This window comes from Pangasianodon hypophthalmus, chromosome 6 (genome assembly GCF_027358585.1).
Source record: "Pangasianodon hypophthalmus isolate fPanHyp1 chromosome 6, fPanHyp1.pri, whole genome shotgun sequence".
Taxonomy (NCBI): domain Eukaryota; kingdom Metazoa; phylum Chordata; class Actinopteri; order Siluriformes; family Pangasiidae; genus Pangasianodon; species Pangasianodon hypophthalmus.
In genome coordinates, this window is record NC_069715.1 from 2,999,196 (window position 1) to 3,021,667 (window position 22,472).

Here is a 22,472-nt window from a genome sequence, read left to right on the forward strand (position 1 = left end):
ATGTCTGAATCCAAAGTTAAAAAGATGCTGAAATGTGCATTAATTATATGAATTACTGTAATGAAGGAGCCACCTGTAATGTAGGTGATATTTCTGTGGTCATGGTTTAATTCACAATGATATTTATCTTTAATTGCTGCCTCCAAACTACAGTTATGGCCTAAATTATGTACAAAATACAGCGTTTGTATCAGGGACATAATGAGGAATATTTGGAGTAGTGACTTAGTAAAAAATTCTGCAGTTTAAATGACAGAGTTACCAGAGCTCCAGAGAAAGGAATTTATCTCTTAATGTCTCCTAGCTCTAAACGAGCAAGGATAAAAATAACACCGCCTGTGCTGTGAGGTGTGTGTGTGTGTGTGTGTGTGAGTGTGTGTGTGTGTGTGTGTGTGTGTGCTGGTGTCTCTAATATATGCCCAGATCAATATTTAATGTTCATTTTGGAGCTGTCTGCAAATATCTGGAAAATTGGTTGACTCTGACCTGGCAGATATTGGAGATGAATATACAGCCGGAGGACAAGTGAACTCACAACTCATCCGAGGCTTCCGCTCGGAGACGGGCGCGTCACGACACGTCCCTGACACCGACGTGAATCCTCCTGAGGAAAATAAAGCAATCTCGAGGGCCCTGAATGATTCACACAGATAGATACCTGCTTTCACAGTAAGGATAGCAAAGGACTGGGCGACGTTTATGTGTGGTACAGCTAATACACCACCAATCAAGGATAAAGGTGAGAGAAAAAAACATTAAGAGTAAAAAATTATTGGAAAACCTAAGAGATGGAACTTCTTTTTTTTTCCCTAAATGTTAAAATATCAATAACTGCGACACACTCAAACATTTCTTTATGGAATATTTCCTGCACTGATCACAGAAAATCATATGAAAGCTTAGCATATGAGCAGACTTATCCCATTAAGATTATTATAAATCAAATATTAATAATATTGTTCAGTTTTTCCATCCTTTTAAACATTTCAAGTTTTACATTTTCTCATTCTACTGATGGATAATTTTGCTTCTTTCTAGAAATAAACGCTTAAAATTAGAAAAAATGAACAAGAAATTAGTGAAAATGTCTAAAAAGGAATCATATATTTGGTTTATAATAATATTATAATAGGAAACACTAGATAAATCTGACTATATTGAATATATTTTCACTTAGCTGTCATTTTTTTGCAGTATAAATCCTTGATTTGATATTTTTATGAAACTATTTCTTTTTCCATCTTTGATACTGTTCTGTCACATCAGGTAAAGGAAATTCTATCAGGATTGGACAAATCATAAAAGTATTATCCAGAAAGTTAAAGTTTTTGGTTGTCCAGAAACAGATGAGGCTAAGCACTGGTAGCTAATGTAATATAATTATGTATGGTGAGCTAGCTGGCTAGTTAAGCGCGTTCCTACAGACTATATGAAACAAATATATGAGTATAAGATCATTATTATCATCTACCAAAGTATTTAACATAGCACATCATGTTTGTGACCTCGAGAAACAATCAGCAGGTTGTTGGTGAATGTTTTGGCTATGGAAAGTGGTATTCTGTCGTCTCGTTGAACATAAAAGTCATTATTTAAGTCTGGTTAGCATCTGTATTTTCTCTCCATATGTTTAACTGGGTGTAGTAAACAGGAGAGTTATATCACAGCTTGACGCTTCACTTTATTTAGCAAAAAATAACATCTTAGCAAGTGAAAATATCTTGAATAGAGTCAGACTGATCTAATATTTCCTATTATATGATGACAATAAACCACACATAAGATTATTTCCAGGGAATGCGAAAATTATTGAGAGTGTAAGCAAAACTATTGCGAAGGAACACAGAAAACTATTGCAAAGAAAATTCAAATGTATTTAAAAAAAGAAATCTCATCATGGCACATTAGGGGCTCAGTATACTTGTCTGTCGGGCAACGAATAAAAAAACTATGCATGTGATGACAACAGAGCAACAAATGAATAAATCTCGTAACTCCGTAGTGAAAAGAAGAACGACTCGTGGGACATTTTTAAATTAAAGTTTAAACCTATTTTATAACATCATAGTGTAAAAAGTTTGGTGTTAATGTTCTATATGTTTTAATATCTCACAGAGGACATGAGTATGAATATCATTACTTTGATTGTGATTGTACAACGGGATTCAGTGAATAGTTCTGTTAGATATGTTAAATAAAAAGAAAAGAAGAAAGGAATACAGTACAGTGACAATAGTGTGAGAATATAGTATACTGAAGTTTGTGCAAAAGAAATTATTGAGGTTTATCAGAAAAGAAATACTCAATATTTTAACAAGTTCTATGCAAAAATCTTAGGTACATGCAAAGAAATGCTGTAGAGTAAAGACGCCTTCAAAAATAATGACACTAAATGTTTCTACATTAAAAAAAAATCCTATAAAGAGCAGTAAACAGTAATAAATGAAACAAAGTCAATATTTGGTGTGACGATCCTTCACTTTAAAAATAAAGCAGTATCTGAGGTGCAGTGTGTGCAGTTTTATAAGGAAATGAGCTGGAAGTGTTACTGAGCATCGTGCAGAAGCAGCCACAGTTCTTCTGGAGACTTTGACTGTCGACTCGCTTCTTATTTCTGCAGCGAAACCCAGCAGCCTTCATTCTGTTTTTATCTGAAAAGTGTCTCTTATGGAATCTGCTGCTTTCTTTACTGACATACAAACATTTTTCTGTAACGTTTCATTCTGTGCTGGAAAACTAATGTTTGGAATCTAAAATGTTTTTGTACCAAATCAATAATGTAGAAGTCAGAAAATTAACATCTATAACAAAGTTTGCAGTAAAAAATATTTGTGCACAGTACTGTATATTACAGTCGGCGTGAAACGCAAATTCAAACACAGTTTTCTTTCGTAATGTAACATATTTCTGACTGAAACGCTAGATTTTCAGTAAGTGGACAGGACTTTGTTTTTTTCCATCAGAATTTATTTGGCTTATGAGCAATGGGCATTTCGACTTGTCTTTGGTGATTAGTTTTTTGTTTAAATCCATCCATGAAGATCACAGTGATATAGCCAAAAATCATTTGAGGTAGGAAAAGCTCACTGCACTTTATGTAGAACATGATGGGAGGGAAAAGGGTCTTTAAGTGATTTAAGGGATTAGTAGAGTCGAATCGTGCACACTGTGACCAAGGACATGAGCTTACAAGGACAAACAGGTCAGTTTGGACTTCAGGTTATCTTTAAAAACCCACTTTCTGGAGATGTATTGCCTTTCGGGGTTTATTCTAGTCCTGCTCCAGGAGGATTTATCTCCAACCTTAATGTCTGAAACTCCTTTGAAAACTCGCCATTTGGGACGTACACGCATGTGCTGGGAAAGGGACCTGGATCCAATTATTCAGGGAAGGACTAAAATATGGAAAATGAACAGGGAAGGAAGTGAAGGTTAAATTATTGCAGGAATGAAGCTATTAAATGAGATTGTGAGTGAGGAAAATCTCTAGTTCCACCATCTTCCAGACTACAGATATTCAGGAGGAAAAGTTGCAAATAAATGTTAATCCAGAGCCTAAATGTTCTTCATCTATGGAAAACATATCAAACCCTAAATTGGAGAGGTTTCCTTTTCACTCTTTTAGAACCATTAACTACACAGACAACCTGTGAAGAACTGTTTTTCCCACTAATAGTGTATACATGCAGTATATAGCATAATGTCCAGTACCAATAGATAAAAAACAGTGCATGCCATTTTTTAATGCAAACGATCTCCAGATATGCTGTAGCTGTGATATTTAACTTTTTTATCCTAAAATCAGCTTGGACTAATATAAGACGTTTGCTCTTTTGCTTGTTAAACAAGACTAAAAGCAGATTTGCCCGTTCGCAGTGATCTTGGAGAACTCTGCGGCTCGATACACCCACTTTCCACCCACTCACGTATCGATCAGAGATGGAATGTAAAATGGTTTTTAAAAGCCTGTGGCTAAGCTGAGATCACACACACACACACACACACACATAGGGTTGTTGAGCTCATGATATGATGGTCTGTGCTTGTGTGATTACTGTGTTTATGAAGTTCTGTATGTACAGCCCACTTCAGAAACTAACCAGTAGTCCAGAGTGCACGATTTGTGATATGTCACTCTGCGTTTATGTGGTCCATTGAAAAGAATTCATAGCTACATACTAGCTAGCTAAATAGTTATCCCTAGTTATTAGCTAGCTTGTGCTCACTGTTCTCATGACTTTAACCACTTTAACAGCAAACGTATCCAAAGCACAATACAAAACGTCATCCAGGACACGATACAAGAAGGGTATGGGACAATGTAAAAATTGTTTTGGGAAGTTGTGTGCATCTGATTGCGCTACTTCCAGGCTGTAGTTGGTGGTTTGTGACATACGGATGTCTATTGTGGTGGATCGAATGTCACGCTTTCTTCAGATTCCCATGGCAACCGTACATTGAGCTTTTTTATTTTTTTATTTTTTTTAAGGATCCAAATGTGCCAGCAGGCAAAATTTAGACACAAATGTTCCAGCAGTCAAAATGAAACCTATGATTAGATAAGAAATGTGAAGAAAAGTATGTGATTAATGCTAATGTGTGTAAATGTTTAAAGTTAACTGCTTTAGTCAGTATGTGTTGAGTGACATGATAGCTAGAAAAGCTAGCTAGCAGTCTGTTTACTTAGCTTAGCTCTCTATTAGATCTTTTACGAGTTATATCTTCAATGAATGGGCTATGCATGATTATTCATTTCATAATATTGACCATGTTAAGCCCAGTTTAATTCTGATCTGGTTAAGCTAGCGTAGTGTGGAAGTGTGTCCAAGACACCATAAAACAGTTTCTAAAAAAAAGAGTTGAGGGTGCGAGTGAGTATAAGCATTTTAAGGGAAAATAAATTTAAAGATATTTGTCAGGGATGGACAGGGGTTTGAATGCAAGTGCAGGTTTAGTGATTCAAATGGCAAAGCGCACAATTCCAAAAAGCAAACACAGAGTCGAAGACTCAACAAATAAAAGTCAAAGTGAAATTAATAGTCTAAATAAATCAAGTGATAAAACTGAAGTACAGCTTTCGTTCAAGCAGAACAAAAAAATATGAAATTAAACTTTCTGATGGTAAATTAGCAGCTCTTTCACCAAGGAATGTGTGAAAACATCAGCTAAGGCTAACTCTCAAATCTTAGCTAGCATGGTGATAACTGGGACAATACAAACTAGCTGAATGCTAATCGCTAGCTAGCACAATACAATACAGAGTGTACACAGCACACTGATGTGTATCAGGTCGCGTTCTCAAGGTTTGATTTGTTAGGAATTTCAATCGACTCCATAAAAATGTTCATGTAACAATAAACATATGATTATAGATAAAAATGTACTGATGTTTGAAAACGCAGTGAGTAGAAAGTAGATTTTTCTTTTGAAATGTAGGAAGTAAAAAAATCCAAAGTGTTTGGCGAAAGCAAAACTCAAGTACAGAAACTTAAAAATTACACTTAAGTCATTTTACTTTGTTATTTTCCTCGACTGCTTTTATGGACGCATGAATCTCCTTCATAGAGTCGCCAAGGGAAACAAAATGTCTTCTCTTGTCATCTGTAAAAAAAAAAAAACGCACACACGCACACACACACACACTCACACACACACACACACACACACACACACACACACACACACACACACACACACACACACGAGATTTTAACCTCCAGAGCCAAAGCCTGTTAGATCCTAGAAGATAGAGATGGAACATATGGTTGGTGTGATCGATAAAGAAAAATTACAATCTCTCTCACTATCTCTCTCTCTCTCTCCGTGTGTGTGTGTGTGTCACTGTGCATTATGGGAGGTTTTACACCTCTGTTATGTCCCTGGGTGTATCTGGCTTTCTTCATCTCTCACTCTCACTCTCTCTCTCTCTCTCTCTCTCTCTCTCTCTCTCTCTTTCTCTGTCCTCACTACTCGTTTAGGATTTCGCAGAAGAGAACCAGATTTGACACGGGGATTGGCAGATCAGAAATGACATCCTTGATTTAGAGGAAAACAGAAGAAATGTTTTCGTTGATCACGTCAGTCCCAGTCAACAGTTGACACCGGTTTGTGTATTCCAGCTTTAAGCTGCTTTCCTACTTTGTAGAGGAACGCTCTTAGCGCGATGCTAGCCTTTAAACTTTGTACACTGCAGCTTCATGCTAGCTTTGTAAATTATACACATGAGCTACGTTCTCACTTATAACTGACACGTCAAATATCTGCAGTCTGTAAGTAAGGAATAAAACACTCGGTTTGGTGCTGTTATGGTAAAATAATCAATGACAGGAAAGGTTGTGATGAAGTAGAGTTACTGTTACCACTGTCAGGTTGATTAGTTTCCTATAACAGCATGTTCTGAAGTGTTTTATTGCTCCTATACCACAGCAACTTGCTGAAGCTTTGAATTTTTGATTTTATTAAAGAGCTACACATCATACTCTTTATCTATTTGATGTTATATTTAATGTCATGGAACATCCATGTCAGTTAGTTCCTGTTCTCACTTACGTTATAGCAGCTATAAACAGTCATTCCCTCAGTCATGTTACTGAGAAACCACAAAGCGCAAACTCCTCTGTCCTGAAGATGTCGGAAAACTTTACAGCTTTACCTCTGACTATTACAAAGCGCTGACACTGGAGACTCCTCCCATGAATGTTAAAACTAAATAAATGTCTCCTTATATAAAAATTCACCATATCAATGATCACACACTTTTTTTATTCTGTTTATGTGAAGCATCCGCTGTACAAGTCCCTGTGAATGAGCTGTTACTATAGAAACGATAACCTGTGATTTACAGCTGCACTACTGTCAGAGCTGCTGTTATAGGAAATTAATCAACACCCTCTGACCAATCAGAATGCAGAATTCAGTAGCGCTGTGGGATAAACAACAGGTAATTGCTCCATTTGTAGCTGTCTGGATACTGGAGGGGTGCCTTTTCTTTTGGGAATCAGAAATTTTCTTTCATTTTATGCTTGGAATAGGGATGTTTAGGGAATTAGCTCACACTAATTCTCCTGTAGCTCCAAATTCGCACCAAAATCTAGCGTTTCTTTCATTTATGTTACGACCCTCGCTTCCCACTAGCACAATGAGCCCTTATATTAACTGTTTTTTGAGATATAAAAAAGTGTGTGTGTGTGCAACATAAAAAAGAGAAAGCTCGCTAGACCCTAAAAGGGTGAGATTTGTGTTGCTATGATGTACAGCATTAAGCCACGCCTCCTTCCCATGGATCAAGTCCACGCGACAGGTTTGTCCAGACACACTGCTCTAATTTACAGCATCATGGAGGCTCTAAAAACTGCTGAGTCAAAGCACCATAACACTGATGACTGCAATGAAGTGTCCTTGGGGCCATCTTGGGCAAAGTGTGCACCCTGGGATGCATTCCTGAGCCCCACTGACTCGGAATTAGTTCTGCTTTCAAATGCAGCCTGCGGAAAATCTGAAATCTACTCGATTTTTTAAAATACTTTTTCTTCCATCAAGCAATATAAAAAGCACTTAGAGCACATTCATCTGTGGCTTTTTGTTGCTTGGGTTTTTAAAAGCCGAGCTTTCTGGCCATGTAGCTCTTAAAGGGAAAATGGAACAGAGTGCCTGGAGGATTGGGATTAACGCAACATACGTGTTAGTGAATTAAAAATGATTTCATTTGCATTTCTACCTCGGAATCGTTCATGCTTCCATAATGAAGTTTGTTTCCCGGCTCCGGAAAATATTCCAGTTTATTCAGTAACCCATGGCTTCGGGGTTGAGTTCTCTTCAGACCACATCTGATACACTCGGATTGGCATTCCACACTGAGCGGCATTCCCGTCAGCATTCCCAACTGGCTGGATTATTGCTGCTGTATCTGAGTGCAGATGTCAATGATCTCCTTTGTCTCTGTCTCTCTTTCTCAATCTATCCTTGTCTTTCTCTGTGACTCTCTTTCTATCTGTCTCTCTGTATTTTGCATTCCATGCCTCTGTCTCCTTCTCTGTCTGTCTTTCTTTCTTCCTGCCTCTCTCTCTCTCGCTCTCTCTGTCTTTCTCTCTTTGTCTCTCACTGTCTCTCTTTCTGTCTCTCACTGTTTCTGTTGCTGTCTCTCTTTATGCCTCTCTCTTTCATATTCTCTCTCTCTGTCTTTCTCTCTCTCTCTCTCTCTCTCTCTCTCTCTCTCTGTCTTACTGTCTATCACTGTCTCTGTTTCTGCCTCTCTTTTTGCCTCTCTCATTCTTATTCTCTCTCTCTCACTGTCTCTCTCTCTGTCTTTCTCTCTTTGTCTCTCACTGCCTCTCTTACTGTCTCTCACTGTCTCTCTTTCTGCCTCTCTCATTCTTATTCTCTCTCTCGCTCTGTCTTTCTTTCTTTGTCTCTCACTGTCTTTCTTACTGTCTCTCACTGTCTCTGTTTCTGCCTCTCTTTCTGCCTCTCTCATTCTTATTCTCTCTCTCTCTCTGTATTTCTCTGTCTCTCACTGTCTTTCTTTCTGTCTCTCACAATCTTACTCTCTCTCTCTCTCTCTCTCTCTCTCTGTCTTTCTCTCTTTGTCTCTCACTGTCTTTCTTACTATCTATCACTGTCTCTACTTCTGCCTCTCTTTATGCCTCTCTCATTCTTATTCTCTCTCTCTCTGTTTTTCTCTCTTTGTCTCTCACTGCCTCTCTTTCTCCCTCTCTCATTCTTATTCTCTCTCTCTTAGTTCAATTCAGTTCAACAATACTTTATTAACACAGATGTTTGATTACATTATTGCCAGAGCATATATCAAAGTGAAAATATAAGGTTCATACCTGATCAATATAATTATAAGAAATAGGAAGAATGTATATATAGGGCAGTTTATCAGCGTCAGTGCCCTCGTCAGATTGAGGCATGATGCTACGTGCTTTCTGGTGGAATGCACAGTATTTGTGGTTGCAGTGTATTCAGGACAGCGTGTTAGGAAGTGTAGCTCTGTCTCCACCTCTCCCAGGTGACAGTTCCTACAGCCAGGCTGTGTTCACTGCGTCTGTACGTCGTCAGGGCGTTTCTCAGCTTTCTGTCTCTGAGAGCTCTGAGGTATGGAGCTGTGGTGTGGTCATGATTTAGGGCCAGATAACATCGAAGTTTGTTTTGTGCGTTGATTGTTTCTTTCCAGTTGGTGATGTATTTCTCTTTGGTTGTTTATAATTTGGTTGGGATTCATTTTAGTGACTAATGTGTAGTTGTCATGGGGCTCTGTGGAGTTTGTAATAATATCTGAGTTTAAACCAGTGAGCTTCAGGACCAGCAGGCTTTAAGGACTTCCTTTCTTCCTGGCTTTTCAGCGCTTTGTAGTGGAAGGAGTGTGGAGCGCTCGGTTTCAGGTGCTGCCAGAATTTCTTGGCTCTTTTTTGAATGTCAAATATTAGGGAGAATTGGCCGAACTCTGCTCTGCATGCATTATTTGGTGTTTTTCTCTGGACGCTGAGGATGTTTTTGCAAAACTCAACATGCAGTTTATCAACTGGATGTTTATGCTGATGTGTAATAGCAGAGTGTGTGAGTGGGTCCCACACTACACTGCCATAGAGTGCAATAGGCATAATGAATAATTTAAGCTAAATATAGTTTGGAATGTCAGTTTGTGTTGTTGATTGTGTTGAATAACTTCTTCTTGTTTTCTTCTTGCTTTTTTCACAGCTAAGTGACCATGAGGATGGAGAGTCATTGCTAAGTAGGTGTAGGTGTGTGTTTGGTTAATATTTGCGCGGCCACTTACAAAATTATGGGGTCTTTTCTGGAATAGCATGATGTTTGTTTTTCCATGGTTCACTGTCAGGAATCATGTCTGACTGAATCTGTCCAGCAGGTCCAGGCTCTGCTGTAGTCCCTCTTTCATGGGTGATCATCAGCATACAGACATTTTATTTCTTTCTCTCTCTCCCTGTCTGTCTCTATGTCTCTCACAGTCTTTTCTCACTTTCTGTCCCTCTGTGTCCTTTCTCTCCGAATGTCTCTTTCTCTGTCTCTCTCTCTCTGTGTCTCTCTCTGTCTGGCTTTCAATTCAATGTGTGCTTTATTGTCATGACAAAATATTTTGTATTGCCAAAGCAACATACAACAACAGAGCAAGAGAACTAGGAATTGAACAAAATATGAAGTGAAAAATAGTAATAAAAAATATCAAAAACAAACAGATGCCAAATAAATATGTAGCAAAATTAATAACTACGTGCAACCTCATATACATTAATGGTAACCCAGGAACACAGGAAGTGTAGAAGTGGAGTTTGAGTGGATTGGTGGATTGTTGCTTTCTCTCTTTCTCTCTCTCATTCTGTCATACAATCCTCACTAGCAAGAGCTATTTTATTTTCATCAACTATCAAAAAACAACACACTCTTAACAAGTTATATTTCTCAAACATCATTTTTTTTTCCCTTTTCTTTTCACTCCTCATTAATATAAATTCCAGGACCGCAGGCACTGATGTATTAAATTAAATCATGAGAGACGACAGTGAAAGAGAACAGGAAGGCTGTGGGTCAGAGCCGACATCAGAGCTTTTATCTCACTGAAAGATGTGTGGCGAGTTTTGTTGACGAATGAATCCAGCGGGACTATGAACGTCTCTTTGACCGTCTCCAGTGTCGCAAATCCTTTTTGTCCCCATTACTCAAATGCATACGTGATACACATCAGCAGAGAGGCTAGAGTTTCTTTCTTCATTTGAGGGAAAAACTGACTCATGCACACAGACGTCCTCGTTCAGAGAGCTTGTGTGAAGGCACAAGGACGCTATGGGAATAGTTAACGCTTTCCATCACTATGAATCTCTTTTAAACTGTGTATTAGGTAAGGATGCAGCGGTGCCATTTGCCAGTTGGAGCAATTCGCCACTTTAAAAACAGTCCAATTCCATATCCATGTGTGTGTGCACACATTTTTATCAGTACAAATGCCAAACACTGGATAAAATAGCTTTAGAAACTGACTATTCAATTATATTAGAGCTGAATGTTTAAATGCTAAAGCCAAAATAAATAGTTTTGTTCTTGTGTTAGGACACAAGAGAGTTTGCGTTAAAATAATTTATTTGCTTGGAATTGATATTTTTTAATTCTTTTCTAAGCTCTGTGTTTAATTAATCTGTAACTGTGAAGCACACAAAACAGATGAATTGCTGGAATAAAAATGTTGCAGCAACTAAAAGCGAATGCCTGCTGAGGAAATAAATAAAGGCCAGGATGTTAGATTTGTCATCACACAAATTCAAATGAGATTTTAAAAAAGACTGAATGGTTTAAAGCTTTGGCCTTGGTGGGTTTTTAAAAACATTTTGATTAAAAACATTGACAGGTATTGACTTAGAAGACAGTTTTATTTAAGAGGCAGAAAGCAATCCAAGCAGAGGTCTGCCGAGGTGAAGGTCAGAGTGTAGCTAGAAACCCTGCTTTGTGTAGCTCCGGCACTCCTGAACCATTCACACGCCCTTGTTGAGTGTTGTTCAAGAACACAACCGTGGTTTTCTGCCAGTCTTTGGATGTAAAACCACAACCTTCTATTTACAAAAACAGAATCTTAATCTTTGAGCAAATATTGCTCTTATTAAAATAAAACAAGTTACTTCTGGTTATAAAACATACAGTGTTATAGGAAACTAATCAACCCTGGGGTGATTGTGAAGCCGAGTTACTGCTGCCACCCTGAATCTGATTATTTTCGAATAACAGCTTATCCTGAAGTGTTTTATTCCTCTTCTAACACAGCAACTTTTCAAAAATTACAATTTTTTTATTTCTTAAAGAACGTGACCTCATTTTTTTCCCATTTATAGTTACATTTAATGATGTGGAACATCCATAAAACAAGTTAGTTCCTATTTGCACATACGTTATAGCAGCTACAAACAGTCATTCCCTCACCAGCCCCTCTTTTTTCTTCCTTGACATTAATAAGACAAAAAAAAAAAAAAAAAAAAAAAAAAAAAAAACACAGCTTGTTATGCATGTTACTGAGAAGCGCAAACTCCTCTGTCCTGAAGATACTGGAAAACTTAAAGTTACAGCTTTATCTCTGACTGTTACAAAGCACTGACACTGGAGACTCCTTCCATAAATGTTAATGTTTATAAACATCTCCTTACAGAAAACTTCACCATATGAACAATTACACATTTCTGTTTATTTTTAGCCTTAGAGTATGTGGAGGGAACAAGCGCATTAATATAAAGCTGTGATTTGAGGCTGCATTACTGTCAGTGCTGCTGTTATAGAGAATTAATCACTTCCTGACCAATCAGAATCCAGAATTCAGCAGCGCTGTGGTATAATTTAATTTATTGCTTGTAGATAACAGGGAACTCATATTATAATCCAATCACATGATTTTTTTTTTTTGTTTTATTTCTTGCATGTGAATGTGAGCGTGTGAGTGTGAAAGCCTTAACCCGTCCTGCTGAAGCTCTGAGCAAATAAAGCTCTCAACTTAACAGCGCTAATAAGGCAGATTCCTCCGTTTAGCACCAACTCACATTCTGGTGTGTTTGCACAAGCAGGTAGAAACCTCATCACTTTCTTTCTCTCTCTCTCTCTCTCTCTCTCTCTCTCTCTCTCTTGCTCGCTTGCTCTGAGCTTTGTGTAGCACTAGAATGAATTATGCAGATTCACCAACCTTTTGATTTATTACCGCAGGAACTTACAACATTTTCTAATTAAACATTTTTAGAGTGTGTGACTGTGTCCTTCTGCAGAGAGAATGATGAGGTTTACTGCAGGCTACATCTCTCTCTCTCTCTCTCTCTCTCTCTCTCTCTCTTTCTCTCTGTCTAAATACGATGAGAGTGTGTAGACTCTGCACCAGTGTAAGTGGGCTGATGTACTATGGGCCCCAGGCAGTTGTTTTACATCATTTCGTTGCTGTGAGCAGAGCAGACAGACCTCCTCTTTGATCCTACACCACTGGAAAAGAGAAAATGCCAACGCTGACACTTTCAGTACTGTAACTGGGGCATTTTCTTCAGTGACCTCTGAAAAGGTGTAGGTGTAGGTGTGCTCCACTGGCTTCTCCATTCCTTTCGTCCTGTTGATTAGTTTTTGATGCTTAGTTGATTAGTGATCACAGATTTCTGATAAAACTCTGGTTGCTAGTGATGAGAATGAGGTCACATGCTTTTTTTAAAATAATTTTTTAGTCCTACCTGCTTTTAAGTGATTCTCTTGACAAATTCAAACACCTGAACCAAACTGTTCATGGACGAGCTCATTGGCAAAAAACTGCTCACTGAAATGCAACAGGTCTATAAATACAATTCATTAACCACACACAGGTGCACTCATTCACTCATTACCGTGCTTGTTCTCCGTGACTCCTCCCCCCATTCACTGCTGCCGCTTGACCACGCCCCCTGCGGCCCCAGTCATATGTTCAGACTAAGAATGCTGTCAGTTAAACATGTTCTGTGGTCATAAAAACTTCTATGATGAGGTGATTTGCTACATGGTTCATATATGGGACGCACCGAAATTTTAGCCACCGAAAATCTGCGCCCAAAAAGGGCAAAAATTTTGACAGACAAATACAGACGTACAACGAAGTGTCAAATCTAACACTTTATAAATAATTTGAATGGTAATAATCATTAGAAACTGAATAAAAGTTGCTGTTTGCTCTTATTCAAACAGTTTGAGCTGCAGATCTTCAACAAAAAAAGGTCAAATGTGTTGAAGCATGTTGCTGTTTTATTAAGTATAAAAGTGTTTTCTCCTAATTTACCTTAAATTGTGCGTCATTCAGGCAAACAGATAGATAGATAGCTAGATAGACATATATAGAGTAGCTAGCTAGATAGATTGGTAGATAGATAGATACTTCACACTTCACACTTCTTAAAAAGTGTTCTTCAAGGGGTTCTTTGTATAGTTATAGAGCTAAACTTAAAACGGTTCTAGTTTAGATCCTGTTTTGATAGTGGATTACTGTTGTACTGTTCTACATGGAACCTTTAAGTGTGTACCTAGAGGAACAACCAGAAAAAGCCTTAAGGGTTGTGGATTTGACGTTTTTGTTGCTAGGAGTGTAGTGGGGATTCATGAACAATGCTGGAGTATATACTGTATGTAGAGCTGTAGTGAATTAATCCACACACGCCTGTGTGACAGGTTACGGATATCTCGCTGTATAATGTCACTCCAGGTGGAACTCTAAGAGCGCAGCATCCTGATTTCCTGAAATCGAAAACCCAGCGTGAGCTTTGGGAGTCCAGCAGTGTAATCACGAACACACCCAGAAAGCTGTGCAGCACTTTTTATTTTGTGCAGTCAGGCTCTTCTCAGATGTGTTCATTTAACACCAGAGACGGGGGGGTACAGGAGTGTTAAGCAGCAGCGCTCCGGTTCCTGCTGAATCTGTGTTGTGCAGCTATGGTACTTACGCGGCAATGGTGTGAGGGCCAGCCTGCTGTAGAACAAGGGTGTGATGATGATAAACCAGTGTGATGGTGTTCATCATAAAATCTGAACAGAATAAAATAAATTGGGTCTCGTTATATGTTCAATATTATAAGTTCAATAAAGATCAAATTAGACATGTGTAAAAGGTGAAAATGACTAATAATCACATTACTAGTTGTAATGTGTAAATAAAGACTTTATTAAAACCGTGTTATACAAACTATCGAGTATGAATTAATAACCTGAATTCATATCTTCCTAGTCTTAAAGCTGTAACTTTAATTTTTCTGACATCTTCAGGAAAGAAGAGTTTACGCTTCTCAGTAACATGACAAGCTGCATTTTTTTGTTTTATTAATTTCAGAAGAGGAAAAAGGAAGGATGGTGAGGGAACAAGTGTTTATAGCTGCTATAATGTAAGCGAGAACAGGAACTAACTTGTATCATGAGTGTGTCACAACATTAAACGGCTAGAAAAAAGCATAAATCATCATTCAATAATAAGGTAAAAATTGCAATTGTTGGCAAATTGCTGTGGTTTAAAAGGAATAAAACACTTTGGGATGAATAATCAGAAGAATAATCCACTTTTGGGGCGAGAGCAGTGACTCCCCTTCCTATAACAGCACGTCTCGCCATGTTATTCCGCTCTTATCACAACTAATAATGCAATTATTCATCATTTCTACCTAACAGATCTCCTGCTATGCAGCCATACAGATATTTAGGAATAAAAACTAATACATAATGAATAAACCTTAGCTTTATTAAACAAATAACCAAAACCTAATTAACCATTTATACAGCATGTGTTCCTTCAGAAGGAACTTATACAAAGAACCCAGGAAAGCACAGGGATTCAAAACACAATAAGATCTTCAAAAGAGAAAAATCGATCCATTCATTGAGCCCAAGCAACAAAGGAAAAAAAAAAAATCTGTCCTGAATCTATAGCCTCTAGCTCCCTTTCTCTCTTCCTCCGTCACTGTTTCTCTTCCCCTCGCTCTTCATAAGCATCTTTCTCCTTCTATATATATCTCTCTTTCCTCCCCAGTCTCTCTGTCCACTCCTGCTCTGTGTCTTTCTCTCTATTCTTATCCTCTCTCTCCCTCCCCTTCCTTCTCCCTCCTCTCTCTCTCTCTCTCTCTCTCTCTCTCTCAAAGCATCTGTCATATATAATAAGGTTCTGGAGGGGACACAGAGATTTTCCACCATATGAGTCACTCGGTGCTTTTAACAATGAGCTTGTTTTATATCCATAATAGCTGCTGTAATCCGCTGATTGCCGGTGTGAATGCATGAAAAACGAAAATGCTATTTAGACGAATAAAATGAGAGTGATGTTTCACAACAAACAGCACTCTCATTATCCTGACAGTTTGAAGACAAATGGTTCTTTCTTGTGTAAGCGGAGGTCTTTGAGTTTGAGTTTTTGTGCAACAATGTTTATTTTTTTGTGTGAATATGCAGACACTTGTACAGGCAGAACCAATGGATATGAAAAGACAGTGAGACTATTAACATTGTGTTTAAAGACAAACTGCACTAGCAGGTGTGAAAATACAAATAATGACTATCAGTGTTGCTGCTGTTTACTTCAACAGGAGTAAGATTCGACTTGACTGATTGTTAATTGGACTACACTACCATAAAACATGTTATATACACCCAGTGTCTGCCTTATTAAGCCTCGTTTAACAATCTTTCAATAAACTTGTGTGTAAATGCTTTCGTACACCAAACCGAACTAAAAAGTTTCTGCAAGTCTGATGTTCGTCACAATCATTTGCGTATATTGATGATTACCGATCAGCCTTAAATTCCCAAGCACATTCAAGGCACACTTACATTTTGCCACTCCCACAAAATACCATAAAAGGCAATGCTCACAGAGAGCTGAACGTGACAAAATGACAGCTCAATGGTGAAAGAGCGCATCCTAAACATGGTGTATGCTAAATCTTCCAGTAACACAACTCATTCAGTGCAGTGTGTAGACTACCATTCATACACTAACGTTTCCCCCCTTGGATTTTATAGGGTGCCATTACTTTTCTCTTAATCGAACAGCTAGTACTATTTGTCTTAAATTAAGGATTTATTTTGGAATGCTTTCTTTCATTTCATTGATAGTGAATTTCACCAAATGATCACCAAACGATAAATTAAACTATTTGAAGCTGATCAGTTGACGTTCACATCAGTAAGTATCCTTATACTCTACTTAAATTTATACAAACTCGTATTTTCATGAACACAACATTTCTTGAACATTCCTGCGAACGATTTATGAATAAATTCATGCGTATGCAGGTTGATAAATGAGGCAACAAACCGGCTGCACTCGTTCGTTGTGAGTAAGTGCTTCATCCGGGTTGGGAATGCAATGAATTTATCCCGGGAACCCAGAATGAGACGCCAGTCCGTCACACATGCATGTTTTTGGGAGGTGGGAGGAAACCGGAGAATCTGTAGGAAACCCAGGCAGACATGGGACACGTACGAAACTCCACACAGACAGAAACCCGAGCTCAGGATTAAATCCTGGAGCAGTGAAGCGTCCATGCTACTCGCTGTGACATGGTGACGCCTCGGCTACGCTCAGTAACTGTACACCTGCAACCTGCAACGTGACCTATGGGGTAGATTCACCTGATACGACGTGCAGTGATACGACCCTCAGAGTTCCTGTGCAACTGTTTACTGGTTTCCTTCTTCTGTTTGGGGAAAAGCTAGAAACAGGGAAATTCACTTCTATAGTCTTCTTGTACGCAAACGTAAAATCATGACAATGATTAAAATGTTTGATGTAAAATTCAAACTAATGCACATCTGGGTGTACAAAATTTTCCAAAAATATCTTCTGGGATTTTTTTTTTTAAAGACTAGTCATTATTTGGTTATCTGCCACAGCACAATCAAAGGGAAACTCTATCGCATATTAACTTCCTTTATCTACTTGTTTCATTCTTGCTCATTTTCTGACCAATGATTTGGTGTTAAGATCATTAAAAGCTTCATATTTTGCCATTTTGGGCCAAGCTTTTATTTTTTGCCTATATATTTATATATATATATATATATACAGGCAAAAAATAAAAGCTTAAGCCTGGCCCAAAATGTGTGTGTGTGTGTGTGTGTGTGAGACCATGTGCTGGACAGTGTGCGTGCGTGTGTGTGTGTATGTATATATATATATATATATATGTGTGTGTGTGTGTGTGTGTGTGTGTGTGTGTGTGTCTGCATGCTAGGCAGTGTGTGTATATGTATGTATATATATATATATATATATATATATATATATATATATATATATATATATATATATATATATATACATACTGCTATATTATATATATATATATATATATATATATATATATATATATATATATATATATATGGCAGTGTGTGTGTGTGTGTGTGTGTTTGTGCTGGGCAGTATACACACACACACACACAGTATGTATGTATGTATGTATGTATATATATATATGTGTGTGTGTGTGTGTGTGTGTGTGTATCATGGATATATGATGCACATTCCATATAGAGCGTGTGGGAAGATTCACAGAGCTCCAAATAGGCACACACCCACATCTCTCTCTCTCTCTCTCTCTCTCTGCTATAAACTCAGATGCTGAGTCGATTTCTCCGCCACACACCGGACACTGAGTTGCGCAACGCAACGCACTTTGGCACTCCTCGCGCCGCTTGCACGCGCGCACGCGGCGGATCCTCAAGCCCAGACGCGCAGGTTCTCGGGGCGGGTTCTCTGTCTTTCTTTTTTCTTTTCTTTCTTTTTTTTTTTTTTGTTTTTCTCCTTCGTCGGGTGTGGGGCTGCCCAGTCTCTCTCTCTCTCTCTCTCTCTCTCTCTCACTCACGACACACACACACGCGCGCGGATCCGTGGAGAGATTAGAGATCAGCAGCAGATCAGAGCCGTGAAGCTTGAGCGCGAGAGGAGAGGAGAGGAGAGGAGCGCGAGCGCGAGCGCGGGCAGAGGCGTGGATGTTGGAGCGCGTGCAGCCGAGCAGCGGCTCGCGCTCTGATGGTGCTGAGGAGAGGACACGGACCGGAAGCTTCACTTTCTCTGCTCATATGAACAGGTGAGTGTGGGCTTCATTTCACTGCAACACTACACCAACACCTCGTATACACCGTGTCAGTCTTCTCCATCAGTACACAAACTTACAGCTCTACTCTCTCAAAGCAGCACTGTGTAAAGATACACTCCGTTATCCATTATTTTCTCTCTTAAAGTAGACTTTAATCCAGTCAGTTGCTCCAGTACTAAAATTTCACAAGCTTGTCTAAAATAATAATAATAATAATAATAATAATAATAATAATACCACTGCTACATTTTTTATTTAAAATGAGCTGATTCAAACTGAGCGGGATTTTGACCGTTGGATTGTTGCCATGGAGATGGAGTTCCGCTTGCACGCGCGATATTTTGTGCTAACGAGAAAGTAGCCTAACTGTAATGATAGACAATATTGTTTAAAATATTAAAGAAATCTTCTTTCAATCTTCTTTCTTCTTTAATACGTTCAGTTGCTTCATTACTAAAAAAAAAAAAAAAAAAAAAAAAAAAAAAAACTCAAAGTATTTATTTAATATCACTTTTCCTCACCTCATATTATTAACCGTTACAAAAATGTAACCTGAAATGTTTGCTAGCATGTTCAGCTTGTTTCAGATTAAATAAATAACAATGTTAGCCCCTTTTCTGTTAAACGTTATTACAAATATTCTGTTAAAATAAAAAACACGTCACAATTTAATGTATATTATAGAGTAATGTGTGTTTATTATGCTATTATACCCAAGATAAATCACAGACTTCTCTTGAATTTCTAAAATATTCATTGTTTTTATTTAAAGTTAGCTGATTTAAAGGGATTTTGACCGTTGGACTGTTGCCATGGAGATGGAGTTCCGTTTGCACGCGTGATATTTTGTGCTAACGAGAAAGTAGCCTAACTGTAATGAAAGACTATATTGTTTAAAATAGTCTTCTTTAATACGTTCAGTTGCTTCATTGCTAAAAAAAAAAACCCTCAAAGTATTTATTTAATATCATTTTTCCTCACCTCACATTATTAACCGTTACAAAAATGTAACCTGAAATGTTTGCTAGCATGTTCAGCTTGTTTCAGATTAGATAAATAACAATGTTAGCACCTTTTCTGTTAAACGTTATTACAAATATTCCGTTAAAATACTAAAAAAAATCACAACTGAATGTATATTATAGTCTAATGTGTGTTTATTATGTTATTACGTCCAAGATAAATCACAAACTTGTCCTGAATTTCTAGAATATTCATTGTTTTTGTTTAAAGTTAGCTGATTTAAAGGGATTTTGACCGTTGGATTGTTGCCATGGAGATGGAGTTCAGTCTGCACGCGCGATAGTTCTTCTGTATGTAGCTGTGCATAGGTTTCATGCTAACCACAAAGTAGCTGTAACTGTAACAATATATTTCAGGGTTTTTCTTAAAAAGTGGGCTTTAATCCATTAAAATGCTCTATTACTAAAAAAAAAAAGGATTTAGTATTACGTAGTGCATATTGTACATTCAACATTCAACATTGTTTATCATTAGAAAAACTGCCTAAATGTTAGCAACATGTTTAGCTAGTTACAATAAAAAGACAATGTGAGCACCTTTCAAAAATGCACTGACAATAGCTTAAAAAAAATCGAAATATAATCTTTATATATGTCGATTATGTTAATAATCACATACTTAACATCTTGAATTTTTAAATGTTTAACATTTTATTAAAATTTAGCAGATGTACATGGAATTTCGATTGTTGCATTGTTGCTATGGTGATGGAGTTCAGCTTGCACATGAGAGATATTTTAGCTAATATTTTCAGTAAACATCAGACTAACACCAAAATTCCATTAATAATACTATAATTGTTATGGTCTCATCATTAATATGATATGGAAAAATCAGTTCAGCTAACTGTGCTAACTTATTAACTAGCATAACTGTATTTAGCTACCTAGCAAATTTAGCTTAAAGGAAACATCCACCCTGAACAACTTGCATATTAATCTTTATAATTAACATGTGACCTTCAGTGGTATCCAAAATTTATCTGAATGGACTTTTTTTGTTTAGTTGGTCTAGTTTCACTTTAAAGGTTTCATACATTACCCACAATGCCGTTCCACTACCAGACTACCGACTAGCGTTGAGAGTGATGCAGCGGTGCTTTAGTCTTTTAGTCTGTCTCACCTCCTCATCTGTACACACTGCTCAAAGATCAGCCTCCAAAGCTTCAACTTTTACATCACCACCATCACACGCATCATCTCGCAGATCTCTAACCTGCCAGAGAGAATCTCATCTTGTAGCTGCATTGCATTCTGGGACATTTGCTTCAACTTCACTTCTTCTACACTGGATTTCTCATTAATACGATGCTGAACATTGGTGGAAAATGTGAGCAACTCACCACACTTCAGGCAACCATCATGTAAAAGCTAACGAGGCGGAATCTTACGTAATAAACTTCAGAAACTAATTGTGTAAAATCCTTTAGGAATTATTTCAATTATCGTTAGCATCCTGTCACCTTGCTCGTTTGCATTTCCTGTATGTGTAAGTAGGGTGTATGTGGCGGATAATTACACAGCTAAGGGAAAGTTAGCTGTAATTAATTCTGGTCATTTATAGCTTTTTCAGTCTTTATACACAAGGGAAGGAAATCTGTAATTAAAAACAACACACCAACAAGCAGAAACTTCTTCAAGGCTCTCTAGTGCATGTGGGAATTTGTTGCAAGAACTCCAGCGGAATATTAACTTTTACAGTGTCGAACTGACTTTAACAGCATTTAATTAACTCGGCGTTCATTTGTGTCCAGTCGGATTTATAAAAATGCAAAAGTGCATGTGCTACTGTAATTACTGTAATAAGCTGCACATGACCGTCATTAAAACTCGTAATTAAAACTCAGAGCTTTGGGACTAATTTTGATTTTAGAATTTCGGCCTTGTTACTCATCAGTGGTTGGTTGTAGCTAATACTTTATTATTATTATTTTTTTTTAAAGTACTACTCTTATTTTTAGCAGTCACTATTTGGGGCTTAGACACTGGGGCATTTTCATTTGGAGGGAAATATCACAGTATTAATCAACCTTTTAAAAACATGTTTTTACAAAAGTGTTCTCGCACATATAACAAAAAACAAAATCCCAGATTGTTGTTTTTTCTTATTTTTGAGAATGATTTTTCTATAAAATCTCTCACACTGTCAGTATTTATCACATTGTTGTTACAAGCTGAAAGAGTGAACAGCTATGAGGAAGGGAGGAAGATGGTGTTTGGCGTTAACCAAAAATAATCCTAGATATGAAAATGACAGGAGTAACAGCAGAGGCAGCAATGTAACGTGTTTTCAGAAGTAGTGGATTAAATACAGAAAAAGGGTTTACAGTGCAGTCGTGTCTCTTTGGGAAGAGAAACGGAAGGCTGCTGTAAGAGTGATTTAGGACACGTCCAAAGTGAGGGGGAGAAAAGAGAGAACCACTGGAGAAAAGAACTTGATGGGGTTAAAAAAATGAATGAGTAGATGATAAAAGACGGAAATGCATTTTACTCAGTATTTTGCAAAGGTCATCAGTGATGTCACCGTCTGATCACACGCCGTGACTATCTGTGAAGCCCCTAGTCATAAAGATACCAAAACACACCAGGCTAGTTTGTTACTGGTGCACTTGAATGCAAGAAACTTCAATTACACTTTGCACATAGGAAAAACGATCTTATATATATTTTTTTCGATTTTGCTGTGTAGCTGATGTTGCAGCGAACCCTGACTGATCTTAAGCCCACCATACGCATTTATTATGGCTGCTGCTGGCTTCAGATGAGAACTCATTAGAAAGCTTCCACCCTTGAATGCACATGAATCAACATTTTGTAACACATCCTGCTTCAGGCTGACTCTATAGTCCACAGCCACATCCTCGGTGCTGAATTAAGT

The 22,472-nt window shown here is 37.8% G+C and overlaps 1 protein-coding gene across 2 annotated transcripts in view; it reads left to right on the forward strand.

Moving 5' to 3' along the window:
• Nucleotides 1–372: 372 nt before the first annotated feature.
• Nucleotides 373–22,472, forward strand: part of LOC113534491 (carbohydrate sulfotransferase 8) — a 101,681-nt gene continuing 79,581 nt past the window's right edge. Inside the window, exons 1-2 of one of the 2 annotated variants that reach the window (XM_026927340.3) lie at nucleotides 373–739; nucleotides 18,092–18,563. Coding sequence is in view for 1 of the 2 variants with exons in the window: in XM_053234884.1 (XP_053090859.1) it covers nucleotides 700–739 (40 nt within the window). In the remaining variant the exon portion in view is untranslated. The remainder of the gene's footprint in view (nucleotides 740–18,091; nucleotides 18,564–22,472) is intronic. The other variant, XM_053234884.1, reaches the window with a different exon arrangement.